Source organism: Perognathus longimembris, chromosome 5 (assembly GCF_023159225.1).
Source record: "Perognathus longimembris pacificus isolate PPM17 chromosome 5, ASM2315922v1, whole genome shotgun sequence".
NCBI lineage: Eukaryota > Metazoa > Chordata > Mammalia > Rodentia > Heteromyidae > Perognathus > Perognathus longimembris.
In genome coordinates, this window is record NC_063165.1 from 11,632,462 (window position 1) to 11,648,933 (window position 16,472).

At 36.2% G+C, this 16,472-nt stretch overlaps 1 protein-coding gene across 1 annotated transcript in view; it reads left to right on the forward strand.

Moving 5' to 3' along the window:
• The window catches only part of Adamts5 (ADAM metallopeptidase with thrombospondin type 1 motif 5), a 40,748-nt gene that overhangs the window by 8,177 nt on the left and 16,099 nt on the right, over window positions 1-16,472 (forward strand). Inside the window, exons 2-3 of the mRNA XM_048346362.1 lie at window positions 2,592-2,724; window positions 13,533-13,700. Of these exons, the coding sequence (XP_048202319.1) occupies window positions 2,592-2,724; window positions 13,533-13,700 (301 nt within the window). The remainder of the gene's footprint in view (window positions 1-2,591; window positions 2,725-13,532; window positions 13,701-16,472) is intronic.

Sequence of the window (16,472 nt, forward strand, 5' to 3'; positions counted from 1 at the left end):
ATTACCTGTCACTAAGTTTTCCATTGCATTATTCTCCAAACAATGATGATAAGATTGATTGTGAATTAACAGAGCCATTCTTAATATGACAAGCACACACTTACCTTCACATCCACAATGGATAAGCAGGAAAGCACACAGCAGCATTTTTACTTCAGTTACTACTTACATGAAGACTGTACATGAGGTACACTTCAGTGCTTCTTGCTTCCACAACTAGATTATGTATGTGGAGATATATATATCTCCTGTGATTGTGTGATTATTTGGAATTGCATGAGTGAAATTGAAATATATGGAAAATGACAGTTTGTCTGTGTAGTCAAGGGATTTAATCAGTGCAGTTAAAATAATAACAAGTGCTTCTGTTCATAATTTTGTTACATGCACTCATTTTCATGGCAAAAGACCAAATGCATTTCATAAAATTCAAAGAGGACAAAGAGGGCTGATGGCCTCTAATGAGCAATTGATTAGCAGTAAACAGAGAGATAATAAGATTTGGGGTTTAATTTCATTCAGAACAGGAAGGCCATTTCCTTTTGTTGTGGTTCTTCATTCAAGCCCATTAGTGAAGTAATTAGTAAAAAGTGAAAACGTATTCCAAGATTTTATTATTTGAAGATAATGAACACCATACAGCAATGAGAAACATACATCTTGTTTCGAAAGCATATATACATGTGTATGGATATACTTACATATACATATGATGTGTGTATATGCATATATATGTACACGCATATATACATATGCAGAAATAACTCAGAGTATATATCTACTCACTTAATCTATGACCTAGAGTTTGTTCCTAGAAATACTAAATGATTGGATGAAGGAGGATTCAAAATCTGTTAAACTGTATTATTATTTCAAAGACTGATTGCTATGTAGAATAGGTTTCAGTTCCAATTTTAAAAACATCTAATTTGTTCTCTGCAGTTGCAATTCGGGATGGCACAGAATGACATAGGAAACTTTGGAAGGCTAATTTTGGTTTGGTATCTTGATTTTCCATGGCTATTTCACTGTCCGATGTTACAGTAATGAGGTGGCCACGATGTAATCTATCACAGCTGGGAATGTATAAAGAACAGAATAAAGAGTTGAGACCGTATCAAAGAGAGGAGAACAAAGTGGATATTTTGATGGTGTTGCACTTTGTCGGATTTTTATGCAACAACATAGGGAAGAGTTGAAATACATGTTGATGCTAAGTATGTGGCATTGGCTGTACATAAGTAGGGTCGTCTTCTAAGTGCCTGCAGGCAGCTGAGGTACAACACCCCAACAGATAGCGCACTGAAGGAGTCTGAGGATTACATTAAATCTGACTACATACCACTACTCAGTTCAGTAAAACAAATGTCTGCTGTAAGATATTGTGGTAATTGGGGATACAAAGATGACAGTACTGAATATTCAAACTTGTAAGAGGTAACTCTGATCAATATCCATTGTATTTATAAACTGCTTTGTTGAAGGGCAACTTCTTAGTATAAGTACTTAAAGATAATAAAATATTTAAAAATTACTTTCTGCAGTTATTATTAGCCTATAGCTTAGTAGCAATACTGTCTTGATGTTTAGATAGTAATATACCTGTAGTCATATTCACTGAGACTAATAGTTAAGCATAAAAATATTTACCATCCATGGAGGCTTAAAGAGCATGTAAAGGGAAACTTTATCATTACAAGTCTATTATATCAAACATTGTTACTTATATTTTCTTACTAAGCTTCATAGCATGTTGATGTTCTTTTCATTAGAATTTATAATTTTAAATGATTAAAAGAACTGAAATCATGCCCCCCTTTAGAGAATCTCTTCAAAGCTGTGCTTCACACACACACACACACACACACACACACACACACAAATAAATCTCTTAAAAGCTGTACAAGTTCACACACAGTCAAAGGCATAGAACTCAGGTGTGTTCGTACAATTTATCTGCATCATTTGTATTTCTGAAGACTTGATCAGATTCACACACACTTCATTAACTATCAGAGTTCACAAATTTTCAAAGGTGCAGTGTATAAAATTACAACTCTGGTTTGAAATTAAGAGATCATCTTTTGAGGAGTTATACATATGAATACATTATGCATATAAATTTCTTATCCAATTACCCGTAAGTTCAGGTTCCGTCACATATGTGTGTCAGCAGCTTTGCTCTGTGATGGAAAACAAATTATGAAGCCAATGTTCTGATAATAGAAGCATGAATTTAGGTTAGAATTTTAGAACTTGTCCAAATATGACCATCTGTGGAAGTCATCCTCCCATACAAATATGCATTACAGCTTTGTTAAGGCCAAATGGTTGGACTTGTATTGGAAAAGCTACAACCCAAGACATCTTTTTACTTGTAATTGAGACTCTTTATCCTTCCATGGCTCTGGGTCCCAAAGTAGCTGAGCAGCGTTGCTGCCTTGAGCTTATCATTGGACTATTTCCAGGGCTGAGCAGGTGATACCATAAACATAGCCCGGTCTTGCCATTTGAGTGAGCAAGTGGCAGCACATAGTGGTTCCCTCTGGATGGAAATTGATTTTAATGATTTCTCTCTTTCTCCTGGGCAGGATTTATGTGGGCATCATTCATGTGACACTCTGGGAATGGCAGACGTTGGGACCATATGTTCTCCGGAGCGCAGCTGTGCAGTGATTGAAGACGACGGCCTCCACGCAGCCTTCACCGTGGCTCATGAAATTGGTATGCAGGGCCTTTTCTCTTCCCTCGCCAAATCAAACACTTGTAACAGCTGCAACAGGAACCAAAATACTTGGCGATTAATTCCAGATTTCTTCTGGTTCAGATGTACCCTTGAGGACTAAAGTTGTTGCTAATTGCACTTTTAAGGGTTAATTAATTTGGGAGAAGGAAGGCAATGTCAGCAGCACAGTAGATGTTTCCTTCTTACAGTGTCATTGAAAAGTTAGAGAGAAATTGGCTACTGCTACTGTCTCTTTCTTGTCTTTGCAAACATCCCTAAATGACTCCTAGATAGGATTTGCCACAGTCACCTATGGAATGTAGAGGCAGCCCTTTTCTGAGTTAGTCAGGGCAGTGTTGACTCCACTAGGGTGAATCAGTTTGCACAGCAATTTGCTGTGCTCTATCATGAGTGATCACAGTTAGTTCCTGTCAAAGATACTCAGTGGCTAGTGTAAAGCATTTTCTCTTTCTTGATAGCAAGCCTACTGAAACCAAGCTGACACACAAGAAAGTCTGCTCTAAAATGCCATTATTCAGTTTGTTTGTCCTAAGAAACACATCTGAATCTTAACAACTATCACTGAGTTCACTGTAGAAATCCTCACACTATAGAATGTATGTTTTCTAATCATTGATCTAGACAGCTAGATGTGGGAGAAACTGGCTTAGTGCTTAGGAAAAGATGTTAGAATTAGACACATCTGGGTTCAATACTTGCTAAAATATTCTTGCTATCTGTGTTCCATTAATCTAATTATTTAAACTCTCCAAGGCTTGGTTTTTAATATCTGAAATAAAGGGATAAGGCTACCTATCTAGTTCATGGGGTTGTTTGAGAGAACAAATTGGGAATGGTATGGGTAGTAGTTATTATTCATATACATATCACATGTCTTTCTATTTTGCTTTTTTATTAGTTTAAAATGCATTTATTTGATTTGCTTAATTTATGTATCATAGCTTAGCTTAATCTTTGTGGAGAAGCACGTGTTGGTTTATTAATTATTGTGTTTGGATCTTAAACTTTTTTCTATGCTAAGCAGAGTATGGTTTTAGAAGTAGAAATCATAGCATTTATTTATTTATTTACTTACTTACTTACTTATTTGTTTGCTTGTTTGTTCAAGGGCTTGAACTCTGGGCATGGCAATAGTCCCCTACCTTTTATTGCTCAAAGCTGGAACTCTACCACTTGAACCATAGTCACTTCTGGCTTTTTGGTGGCTAACCTGAAATAGGAATCTCAGGAACTTTCCTGCCCAGGCGGGCTCCAAACCTTGATCCTCACATTCTCCATCTCCTGAGTAGCTAGAATTACAGGCATGAGCCACTGGCACCTGTCTGTAGAACCATAGCTTTTAAATGCAAATAAAACTTCTATTGCCATGCTGAGAAGGCAGAGAATATTTTCACAAAGGTCAATTTCCAGCTGTTATATTTCTTTGTGGCTTCAATGTAACTGCTAATTAAAGGTGTAATTTTATAAGTCTAAACAGGATTGCAATTATAGAACTAAGCAGTTAAATTTCAACTTTTAAATACTAATTATGACATTAATATTCCTGACACTTTTATCATCTGAGAAATAATAACAAAAAACATAAAACCTTGAAGGAAGTAACCATCCAATAGCCCCTCTGATGCTAATTCAGCTCAACATATTGAGCATCCTTGCTCTCAGGAGCCAAAGGTCCAAGCTGAAGTTCTAGCTCAGCCTCAGTGTTGGTTGTGTTACCTTATGCAGTGTTTTTGCTACTTCAGCGTAGATATTCCCTACATAGTGAACTGATCATGAAACTGGGCTCTCTTTCTTTCCTGCTATCCTGGCAGAGTTGATGTGCCTGAAAATATTTGTAAAGCCCAAGCCATTTGAGTTTGAGGGTGGGGATTATTTCATCACTTGTCTTACACTCAGCCTTATGAAACTAGCTGATGAAACACAGCCTAATGGAGAACTTTAATCAACATTTATTAAGTATCCAGGTATGTGCATAAATGAATAGTGGGAGAATGTCACACGCTAGCTGTTCTACATAACATCCTCATGCTGTAGCAGAAACGAAGAAGAATTAGCTCTCCAAGCTAAAGATAAATGTAATTAAAGAGATTTAAGTATGTCAGTAGTTAATCACTATTACTCAGAGTGAAAGAACTTCTATAAGACTGCTTATCTATCTCTAGGAGGAAAGAATAGCTCCTCTGAGGGTGGGTGGGGAAATGATGGGAATGCTAAACCGCTGAGATGGACAGAGGCTCCGCCCACCCACAGAGTTAGGACCTTTAGTGCCTGATTTTCAAGAGGTTACACATTCCTCAAGTAAGGGTTATTTCTTCCTGGTCCCCTGCAGACCTGCAGTGTTGTGATTTCACACACTACCAGTATCTGGTCGGTTCCACTGAGGGAGCCCTGGTGACTATAAAGGCAGCTTCTTTAGGACCAAATGCCTTGACTATCAAGGAATAAATAGCCTTACAGGGATACCCTCACCAACCTGCACAAATTCATACACCAGGGCTTTAGGGTACATAGATGAATGAGCACTGTGAAACGTGGGAAGCCATATTCTGATAAGAACAAACGAGGCCACTGATGATGTTGCCCAACTGCAATCCCAGCTACCCTGAAAGGCAAAGTTTAGGAAGTTCATGGTTTAAGGCTATCTTGGGAGGAAGGTGAGGAATTAGCAAAAGTTATGTTACTCATCAAACTGGTCATAGTGACATGAATATGCAATCTTACCTATGTGAAGAGGTTACTCAGGAGGGTCTTCATTTCAGACCAACGTGAGCAAAAAGATAGATTTTACCTGAAAGAAACAAAAGCAAACAGGGCTTAGTTCAAGAGAAGAAGCACCTACAAAACCGAGTTCAAATCCCAGAGCTGCAGAAAAAAAAACAAAACAAAACATCAAACCTGATCGTTGCTGTATGCTTACATCCTAAGTCCCCTTTAATTTCATGGTTGCATCATTTCAATTCACTTTTTTATATAAGTCTGTGTAACTAATTCTTCAATAAAACACTGACAGCTTAATTTCATAATTGTATTTCAAATGGCCCAATCTGAAGTATTTAAAATCTGGAGGTAGTGGAGTATTGCTTTAATTCTCTTTTCATTAAAAAAAATCTGCCTTTCATTCATTTTAGTTTCTAATTGCATTTTTATTTACTTTTTCTCTATTCTTCAATAACATGAACATACATTATAAAGTGTGAGCCTTAAAGATTTTAGAAAAATGATAACCTCACAAAAGATATTGTAGTCCACTGTGTGTCCTTAGAGTCTTGTCTCTGTAGCCTTTTCCATCTTCCGTAATGCAGATCTGTTCCAAGGATTTTATTTTTGGATTGAAGCACGAAACTAATAAAGCTGCCAAGCCAGCCAACTTCCCCATCATCTGGATTCTAATCCTGCCCCATTTTTCTTATGCAATTTCCTTCCTTCCTTTTTTATTAGAGGCTTGCAAATGTCTGAATTTGGAAGTTTTATATATAGTTTATGTATGGTGATTGAAACGGTCTTTTGAAACCTCATTTTTCCAGTATTTTGTGTCTGCCTGAAACTCATTCCAAAATGTGCAGTTTGCTTCATGCAAACTGTGTCAATGTGTTATTGCATGCAAAAACACAAGCTGGGGAAAATTTCCAGGCTGCTCCCATAATTCCTGAACTTTATTTTTTCTACAAGCAATAACAGGATATATTTAATGAAAAATAACACTTTCATTAACTGACTTACAGGTTTTCATGGGAGAGTCCAATGACTTCTCTTTTTTTCTGCATGATGGTGTCTTAATGTACAAAGTCAGATTTATCTTATGAGCAAAGAAAGTGGATCTTAGTGTTGGTTTTTCTTTTACTCCCTTCATTCAAAAAGAAATTCCTACACTGAGAATGGATGCCTAAGGAGGTCAAGCAAATCTACCATCTGATGTTGTACCAGTTCTATCCATTCTGTGAATGCCTTCTATACCATTCTGTGATGGCCATGAAATGTTGGCTGAATTATCAGAACGTTTCAGAGAGCTACTTCAAACCACTCAAACCCGGCCTCATCCACGTATCTTGGGTGGCAAGGAATGTGTCCATTGCCATTGTGCCATCCAAAAGTGAACTGCAGAAATATGTTCAAGTTGATGTAAGTTTACACTTTGAGTTGGTATTTTTAACTTGTCAGGTTTTTTTTTTTATGTATGGACCTTGTAATAATAAAGATTTCACCTGCTGCACACATGGCTGTTAAAACACTAATTTTATTGATATTGAGCCGGCTTTTAGTGTGCTAGGAGGGTAGCAATATGCTCTTATTTAATGAAACCCATAATTTGCAAACATGCCAATGGTTGGATGTAGTGTAGTTAATTATAAAATGTGCTAAGTGACTACACACCATGGAAGACTCCAATGAGTTTCCTGGGCTGTATCCAGGCAGGTTTTCTTTTCTTCTTTCTTTCTTTTTTAAGTTAAGACTCAGTACTCAGCTGAAACTTCAGAAGTGGTGGAGACACAACAGCATGGCTGCTGGTCTTTTGCTGTGGTTAGAGGGCATTCTCTGCAAGTGCTGATCTTCCTGGGACTGTGATCCCACCAATGATTAGATTAAACAAGGGTATGTTTTGAAAAGCCAGGGAGGCCTTCACAACGCATAGACCAAAGCCAAGGGCATAGAATCAAGATGCCACTGGCCATGAGATGTGAAGCAAAAAGGAAGTTAGGATTAAACTTATTTAACTACCCCCAAACCTAGTGCTTTAATCCACATAAAGTGAGCCCAATTTTCTATCCAGTTTGGCCCAGTGCCATACAATGTCTTTCTTGGCCCTCAGATGAAAGGTGGGAATAGGTTTTTGCTATATGTGTAAACCACATTGAGAGGTTTAGTGTTTATTGACTTAAAAAAAATCAGATCCAAATTTGTGTTTCTCTAGGGGAGGCCTATTGATATTCTGCTACGTGTGTGGAAACTATCAAGTTGAAAGAGGCATAGCACATAAAATTGCACTTACTACTGCAATTTATTTTACTCCTTATAATTAGGAAATTTTCCCTTCATTCACAAATTGAGGCATTTCATTATAGTAAATTTTGTGAAAACCACAGAGGACCTGCATACATATTAGTTAAAAGTAGAATAAATCTAAGAGACCAGACAGAAAGGTAGCTCATTCGTTTATCTAGGCCAATCAGGTGTCCTATGCATTTTGCACCTTCAGTGCCATTTAGTCCTCACAAAATTCCATGAGATCTTGCAATCCTCAAAGAGGAAGAAACTGATATCAAAGTCAACTTAAACTTATATAAGGTCCATAGAGCCTGTACTATGAGGCTAATATTTGAACCCAATTCACTTGATTTTGCTACTCCCCTATAATAACTTTTAATATTAATGTTTGGTTTGAAGTCTATAACTCTGAACTTCAGTTAAAAGGGTATACCAGAGCTCCTTAAGAGATGACATAAATTTTCTTTGATCCAAATTACATCAGTTACATTTCCATCCACACTTAACACTATCAAGTGCATGTTTAAGATCACTATTGATTCTCTGTAAGAATTCCTGTTGCAATGGATGCGCATGAGCTAATCTTAGGAGCTACATGGGTCTGTCGCTTCTTCAAGCAATTCTACGTTCAAATCCCATGTGAGATGTTGACTCGTTTTGGAACTCCTAGCAAAACCTTCTTGCCCCTCTATAATCCCAGCTGGAAAATTAGGTAAAACAAAAACATGACCTCATCAAGAAACAGATGCTTCATCTGAGCAGTGCTTTCCCAAATAAACACATTACAGGGCTTCTTGTGACATTTTTGGAGGATGTGGTGCTGTGTCCCTTCGATCATTGGCCAGTTAGGATCAGGAGATGAGAGCTTGAAATTCTGTTTAATTTGCAGAACAAAGTTTAGGAAAACAACCAATTTCCTCCCTGATGTCAATGTTATAAACTAGCTCTAGTCATACAGTAATACCTGTGTTGAATAAATAGCCAATTCAATAATTTGCTTTGAGGTAGTGTGGCCTCAACCCTGGCTATCAATTATGGATTTTCCAACATGAGATGCACTTGTCTATTTGAGACAACAAGATCCTTTTGAAATCTGTGGTGATAATATCAAAAATGAGATTTATTTAATTATATGTGACCCATTGTCAGTATCAAAAATGGATTATCATTTTAGAAAAATGTTCAGGTGAGCAGTTGTTATACACTAGAACTCAGACTCCTGAGCCCATAGATTTTTGGTTAGACATAATGTCACTAAATTCGACATCATGATTAAAATAAACTCCTTCCCATTATCATTTTGTGTAATGAATACTAGAAAGACAGTTATTTTTATTATACAAGATAATATCAATTAGGCACAGTTCTGCATTTTCTACCAAAGCACTTAGAATTGATGCCTTGACTTTTACTAATGATTGCAAAAAATGAAATCCTGTTCTAGGTTGTAGAATGTCTCACTTTTTCCCAGCACATCTCTTGGAAAATTCTTATGGATTAGACTGTCATTATTCTAAAATTTTATTCTGGCTTTTTATTTAATCTCATTTAATAAATAAACACAGGAGCCATTAACAAGTAAATCCAATAGTTGAGGGAGTTTGTCCCTTAGTTGCCTCAGGAGTTTGATGAGAAGTTTCCAATTACATCACAGGAGAATTAAGAATTTGCTAAGAAAATAGAATTATAAACAAAATTGCCAAAGTCAAATACTGTTCAATGTTTTGCATGTCAACTGATTGGGTTCAAATGGTGTTGACTGCAAATACCAATTCTTTCTTGAAGGAAGAAGACTTCAGCAATTCTGTTGTATTCCTAGATTCTGAATGGCCAATCCGTAAACTGGTCTGAACTTTCTCTCGCTAGTTTTCACATCCTGTTTTATCCATGGAGCTTCCTCAAAATTCTTTTTGTAACTTTCCATATTGCTTTTAATCTTTCCCACACACTCCTTTTTTTACTCTCTGAGTCTCTGAAAGAAATGCTTTTCACTGTCTGTCTCTAAAGGGAAGAATTTCCTCTCTGTGTGGGTTTCTCCATCTTTCCTCTATCTGCTCCAGTACCTCACCTTTGGCTCTGCCACTCTATATTGCTCTAAAAGCTCATCATAAACTCATGTAATGGAAACAAGAAACTAAGAGTGTTATCGACCCTTTCCCTAGCCCTTTTGTTCAGATTTTACATGGGCTGTTTAACCCTCTGCAGCATGACTATCTTAATCCCACCTACTGATAATATTCCTGGGGGCTACTTCTTGCGGAAATTCTTCATCTCCAATACACATTAATCCTTTCTAAATACCCCTGTAGCTGATTTATGAACAAAAGATCCCTGAAAAGGCAAATGTCTAAAGCTAAAGTCAGAACTTAGCAATCAGTAGGTCAGTATAAATTTTTATTCCAGTGTCACAACTATTTGATATATACAATTATCAGCTGTGACATTATGCTTAAACTTTTCTAGATTCCAAATTTTCATTATCACCGTACCTTGTCTTTCTTTGACCTGCCAGTTAGGTTCTCAATGCTATTTGCAAATCTTAGATTGGCATCGGATATCTTAGTATAACTGATTGCCGACTCAGTTCTTTTAAGTTAATCCTTTTTCTATTTGCAATCTTTAGTATGTGAGTCACGTCTTTCCTGAAGAGCATCCAACATTCCTCACAGTGATCTTTCCTTTCACTCCTGTCCAGTTCCTCAGGGAAGTCATGTGGGGCTCTCCCTGTGCCCTGGTTCCAGCCCCTCTGGAACTGGCTGTTTGGTGAGACATTAAATGTTCTTCCCTTTCTCCATGACGCTCTCTGCCCTTGAGGGAGCATGCCTTTGTCAGCCAGCTGACAGACTTTCCTCATGAAAGTCAGAAAGTTAATTTGCCTTCAGAGGATTCAGTCTCCTTCAGTTAACCTTCACGAAATGTATTTCTGCCAGACTTGGAAATCTGATAAAAAAAAAAAACCCCACGATTCCTTTTATTTTCAGTGAAGTGGAAATGAGATTGGTGCATGCTCAGCATTTCTTATCTATCTATTGGTGACAACTAATTTCTACAAGTACATATGTAAGTTTGGGGAACACAAAAATCTCAATATAATGTGAAATGGCTATCCTACTAACTCATTGGATTAAGCCAGAATATTTAAAAGTAAACTACTTGGATGATATAACTGAAAATTTTAAATTGATTTGCCTTGGTTTTCTGTATGAAAGACAAATATCTAGTGACTCTCCACAGACGTTTTAGAGTGAATTCCATATTTCCCATATAACCTGTATTTTATTTTGTTTCTATTTCTATTATTATTATTACTACTACTACTGCTGCAATTAGCTACTGCTATTTTATCTTTAAGTAGTCTTACAAAGGAGCTTCTATTTAATAAAGCAGTTTATGAATACATCTTTTTAAATTTAATTTTTATTGTTATTGTAATGGTGATGTACAAAGAGGTTACAGTTACATAAGTCAGGTAATGAGTACATTTCTTTTTGGACACTGCCACCCCTTCCCTGCCTTTCTCACTGTTTTTCCCTCCCATCAACACTCATATGTTGTATAGTGCATTTTCAACATAGTGTCTAGTGAGTACCACTGCTGCATTTGTGATCTTTGGGTCTCAGTAATCTGAGTAGCTGGGATTATAGGCATGAGCCACTGGCACTAGGCTGATACTATACTTTTGACAATTAAAAATGTCATTAAGAGAAATGGAGGGATAAAGGGTCAATAATTGTAGCCTGTATTTTAGATAAAAAAAATTCAAACCTACTCTCCTAATGAAGTGGAAATCCCTTGATGCAACAATAAAAATGCATGTGGAAAGTACTATTGATATTTATTTGGAGGAAAAGATGGTTACTTCCTTACACCCATATAATTATCTTATAAAATAGAATACAAAATGACACATAAACTATAAACTACAAAATCTGGATTCAAATAAATACCATAATTAAGAGATTTATTTTTGCCTTCTTAAGCCAGAGTGAAATCCACAGACAAATACCATTGTATTGGTTGCTAGATTGGAAAGCTTTGAGAATTGCATGGTGGATTTCTAACTACTACTGCATGGTAGACTGGGTAACTTTTAGTAGTTTTAAGAAAGATTTTGTTTTTCTGTGAACTGTGAGTTCCTTAAAAAAATGCCACGCAAAAACGGAATGGATGCCTGTCATCTTTACCCATTGTTTGAGATGCACTTTATAAACTATGATATACATCCAGGCTACTAAGCAAACCAACCATGAGTTGAAGTAGGAGGATCTCGTACAGCAAACTTGATTGCCACATGAATACGACTGAAGGCAATCCTCAAATAATAGCGTAAATATGGAGAGGATTGGAACATCACCAACCCAAGTCACTTAATTTCAGCCACAACAGCAGTCAGCTGCTCGCTGAACAATTTTGTTATGAGGTGTTGGTGATTTAACAAGTTGGCCGAAAGTAATTGGACTGGAACATGAAAATATTTCATCTCTGTTGAATTTTACTGGTGTGTACTGGACTCCTGACAGAAGAACATCTAAAGAGAATGAAGTAATCAATTTGCTATACTATTCTTAACATTTTTTTTCAGTAGGTTTTATTGATTCATTCTAGAAAGAAAAGGCTTAAAACACCACTAGGGTGCTTGTGTTTCTTTCTTGTTCTTGTAGAGTTTCTGAGAAATGTTTAAACTGCTGGTCTGAATTTTTTAAGGGGGTTTTAGGTTCATCAAAGAATGGTAACATATCCTTATACTCTGTAAAAATTGCTGTTAGACAATACAGTCAGTTCATTGGTGTGTGTGTGTGTGTTTGTGTGTGTGTGTATGGATATGGCATATAAATGATATATATGCTATATATGGCTATGGTATATTTATATGAGATATAGGTATGGATATGGTAAATATAACATATATACATATATGGGTGTGGTAAGAAAGATAGTCATAATATCTGTCAGGACAGAAGAACTGTGTTACAGCTTGGGGGTTGCAGTAGCTATGAGGTACCTTCAGGACATACAGCAAATGGCTGAGTACATTCGAACAAGTATCCACCTGCTCAGTGAACTCAATCCCTTAATACTCAATTGTGCATTTTTTAGACATTCTTAAATATAGATGGTCATATTTTCACAGTAAGCTCTTCGTTTGTAAGGTTAACTAACACTCAGCACTTGCTAAATAACTAAAAGATGCAAAATGTAAGCAAGCCTACCGTTTCACATAATCAGAAAGATACTAATTCCCCTTCTCCTTTAAAAAAAAACTTATTTAACCATCTATTTGCTCAATCAAGAAAATACAAGTCAAAGACATTTAAAAAAACTACTCGATTTTTTATCATTTGCATGGTGTTCAGTTCAGTACAAATGTCTCCACAGTGGATGGCGAGAGAGAGATATACTTTGCTCTCTTGAGGCTTATGGTTGATGAGAGAAGGCAGAAAATGAGACAATCTAAAGAGTATGTGGCAAGGGTATGAGGAGCCCTTTGTTGCCTCCTAAGTTCTGGATACTCAGTAGGGCTTCTTTGTTCCCATGTGTCAGTGAGCATATGTGATGCAGATGAATTATAGGATTATCCACTTCTCAGTTGAATTTTTCAGATTTTACCCAGATGTCCAGGCCAAACAACTGTTCCACTAATGGTATAGCTTTTATATCCTTGGGGTCCAGTCTCTGTCTTCTTGAAAAGGCAGTTAAAATGAAGGTTTGGTGAAGGGAAATCGAGTGCAAGTGACTACATAATTGTCAGGGGAAAAATAGAAAAGCACTCTCTTATGTGAATTTCTTTTGTTCTTCCCCTTAGGACATCTACTTGGCCTCTCCCATGACGATTCCAAATTCTGTGAAGAGAACTTTGGCTCCACAGAAGATAAGCGCTTAATGTCTTCCATCCTAACCAGCATTGAGGCATCCAAGCCCTGGTCTAAATGCACCTCAGCCACCATCACGGAATTTCTGGATGATGGCCACGGTATGTACCATAGATGGGAAAAGGCACTGAAATTCTTAGGAGCCTTGTTCTAAATACATCTCTGTCCTGGTCATCCTGTGCTCTATGACAATGCTGTGCAGACAGTGCCAGAAACACAGCAAGGAAATTGATTTTTCTGCTGGTGTGTGATGCCAACATTCTTGGTGGCATGATAGCTATGGTATTTTTGCTTTTGAATTAAAAAGTTCAAAAGAGAAACAGTGTGGGAGACCACACAGCATGTTTCGCAGCGGGTGCCCTGAAAGCCTGGCTTTCATTCCTTCTTTCACCACAGGCTGCCTGTGTGAACTTTGGCAGACATCTTGGTTTGTCTGCTCTTAGTGTGACTCTCAGAATTACTTGTTACATGCAGATTATAGCGATGTGGTTTAGGTGGAGGTGATAACTCACTGGTTTCTTTTTATGGCATCATAAAGCCAGGAAGGGAAGTGCTCTAGGTTTTCATTGACTGGGAGAATTTGATTTCATCTTGACAGCACTTCAGAACAAAAATTGAGAAGAAATTTGAATGAAAGGGATTTACTTTAAGAGCATCATCAAAAGGAAATCTTTAACAGTCTCTCTAAGAGACAGTTGAAGAGTGGACCATACTTTATTAAATCTGTTAAGACTAAGATTCATGCTGCAAGTTATATAAAAATATAGAGGAAGTTGCAATTTCTAGAAATAATAAATCCTGTCAACTAAATATTCTTTGAAACAAGCTGTCGTAAATTTCTGAGCATCCTTTACTACTTCAAAATTATAGAAACACAGGAATTCTGACATGTTCAAATTTATAGAAAGTTTATTAGCTCTAACATCTCACCATTCAGAAAGGGACATATACTATTTTTCTCTTTTTTTCCTCTCCTAAAATTTGACTCTTTCTAAATCTGGAATTTCAAGTGAATATAAAGGAAACTATCTGTGATAATAATTTTCAATATAATTGTCTTAGGATATATGGTTCTGAGTGAAATAATGAGGCTGTGGTAACATTACCCCAGAGGTACACAGTTTATGATTTAATACTTTGCTAATTTCTTAGTGCATTTCACTTTGAATTTTAACCCAAACAATGCCAAATCAACCAATAAATTAACTTTAGTCAAAAAGAAATTTACTATAGTATTTTAATATTATGTAACTAAAACATGCATATTAATTCACTTTTACTTTTATTGCTTGCTACTATTTATATTTCTTATTCCTAAGTGCAATCCAGCTTTAGCTGGGTTTAAAATTTCTTTCAATATTGACAGAGCATGGTGGCTCATGCCTGTAATCTCAATACTTGGCAGGCAACTTGTAAGTTCTACATCCAGCTGAGTAACACAGCAAGACTCTGTATCAAAATATATAAAATGAAATAAAATAACAATATTTCTCTTGATATGTGTTTTTCATTAATACAAAGAACATCTCAATATATTTTTATTATGCAGTTCAACTTCTCTGAAGTTCATTAAATAGCCTAGGCTGAATTTGAGGCATCCTAGTATCTTAAAACCTTAGAATAAAACTAGAATCAAATATCAGATTTTTTCCTTTACACTAATAACAAAATGACAATTTTATGTTCACTTCATAATGCCGATGAAATCTTGAATGAAAGTTTAGTCATCTTGCTATCTACATTGATCAAGCCAATATCTAATATAGTCTCTGCAAAGAAACCTCAACTCTACACTTGTAATGTGTCCTTGGCTTTTTCAATTTTTTTTCTTTTTAGGATTCTTGAAAATAAAATAGTATTAATCTTTTATTTCAAAATTATACATCACATAGTCATTAAATGAATGGATGTAGATGACAAGATGGTAAATACTTAGGGCTAATAGGAACTGTACAAGTATCAAGTCAACTATTACAATGCTGCACAGAATTCTTGTCTTCTGTACCATAGTTTTGAAATGTTTCATTTATTTCATATGTGTGTAATTATTTTTTCAGTGCAATAAATATACTTTGAATATTTACTCAGATTTCCAAGCAATTCTTCACGTACATAAATCTATGCTCTTAATATGTCAATGTTTTGCAAGAAATTTATGCATTTAGGACTTCTCTTTTTATACAAAAGAGCTCTTCATCAAGAACAAATAAGAACATAGTTTCACTAGAAGTAGATCTGATTAATTTGCACTGACAAAAAAAATGACTCAAATTTTCTAGTGTACCTTGAACAAACAAATTTAATCACCAAAATTCTGTGGACAGAAAATGATGAGTTTACTCATTAACTTATTTACCCAAATCTCAGCATGCTCACTTTTGAAAATGATGCTGTGGTTAGCTTTAGAATGACAAGTACTGAAGAGAGGTTGTATGGAACAGGGGCAAAGCTCTACCATACCTCATTAACTTCAAGCGGGCCTACACAGACACAGAATAGAAACATAGAAACTCTCCACAGTGCTGTTGTTTAAAATGAGCTCAAATAATGTGGTAATTTTAAGTAGTGACCAAACACCTGATAAATAAGTTCAAGTGGAAGTGTAACCACAGGTATTATTATTATTTCTTGTTGTTATTCAGCTTTTTGTTTTTGTTTCCTCATTACTGAGGTTTGAACTCACAGATTTAAATACAAAGCAATTAGGTGACTGTTGAGAAGCTAAGGACAATTGAAAGTAAGTAGAGTGGAGGTTTATGACTCAGAAAAGTGGTAGCTCTGTCTCATTGGACTTCTCTACCCCTTGGCCAAGATACTTATTGAGTTTGTGCTTTCTGAGCTTGCTTATTTGGCTAGTGTTCTACCCCTAGAGC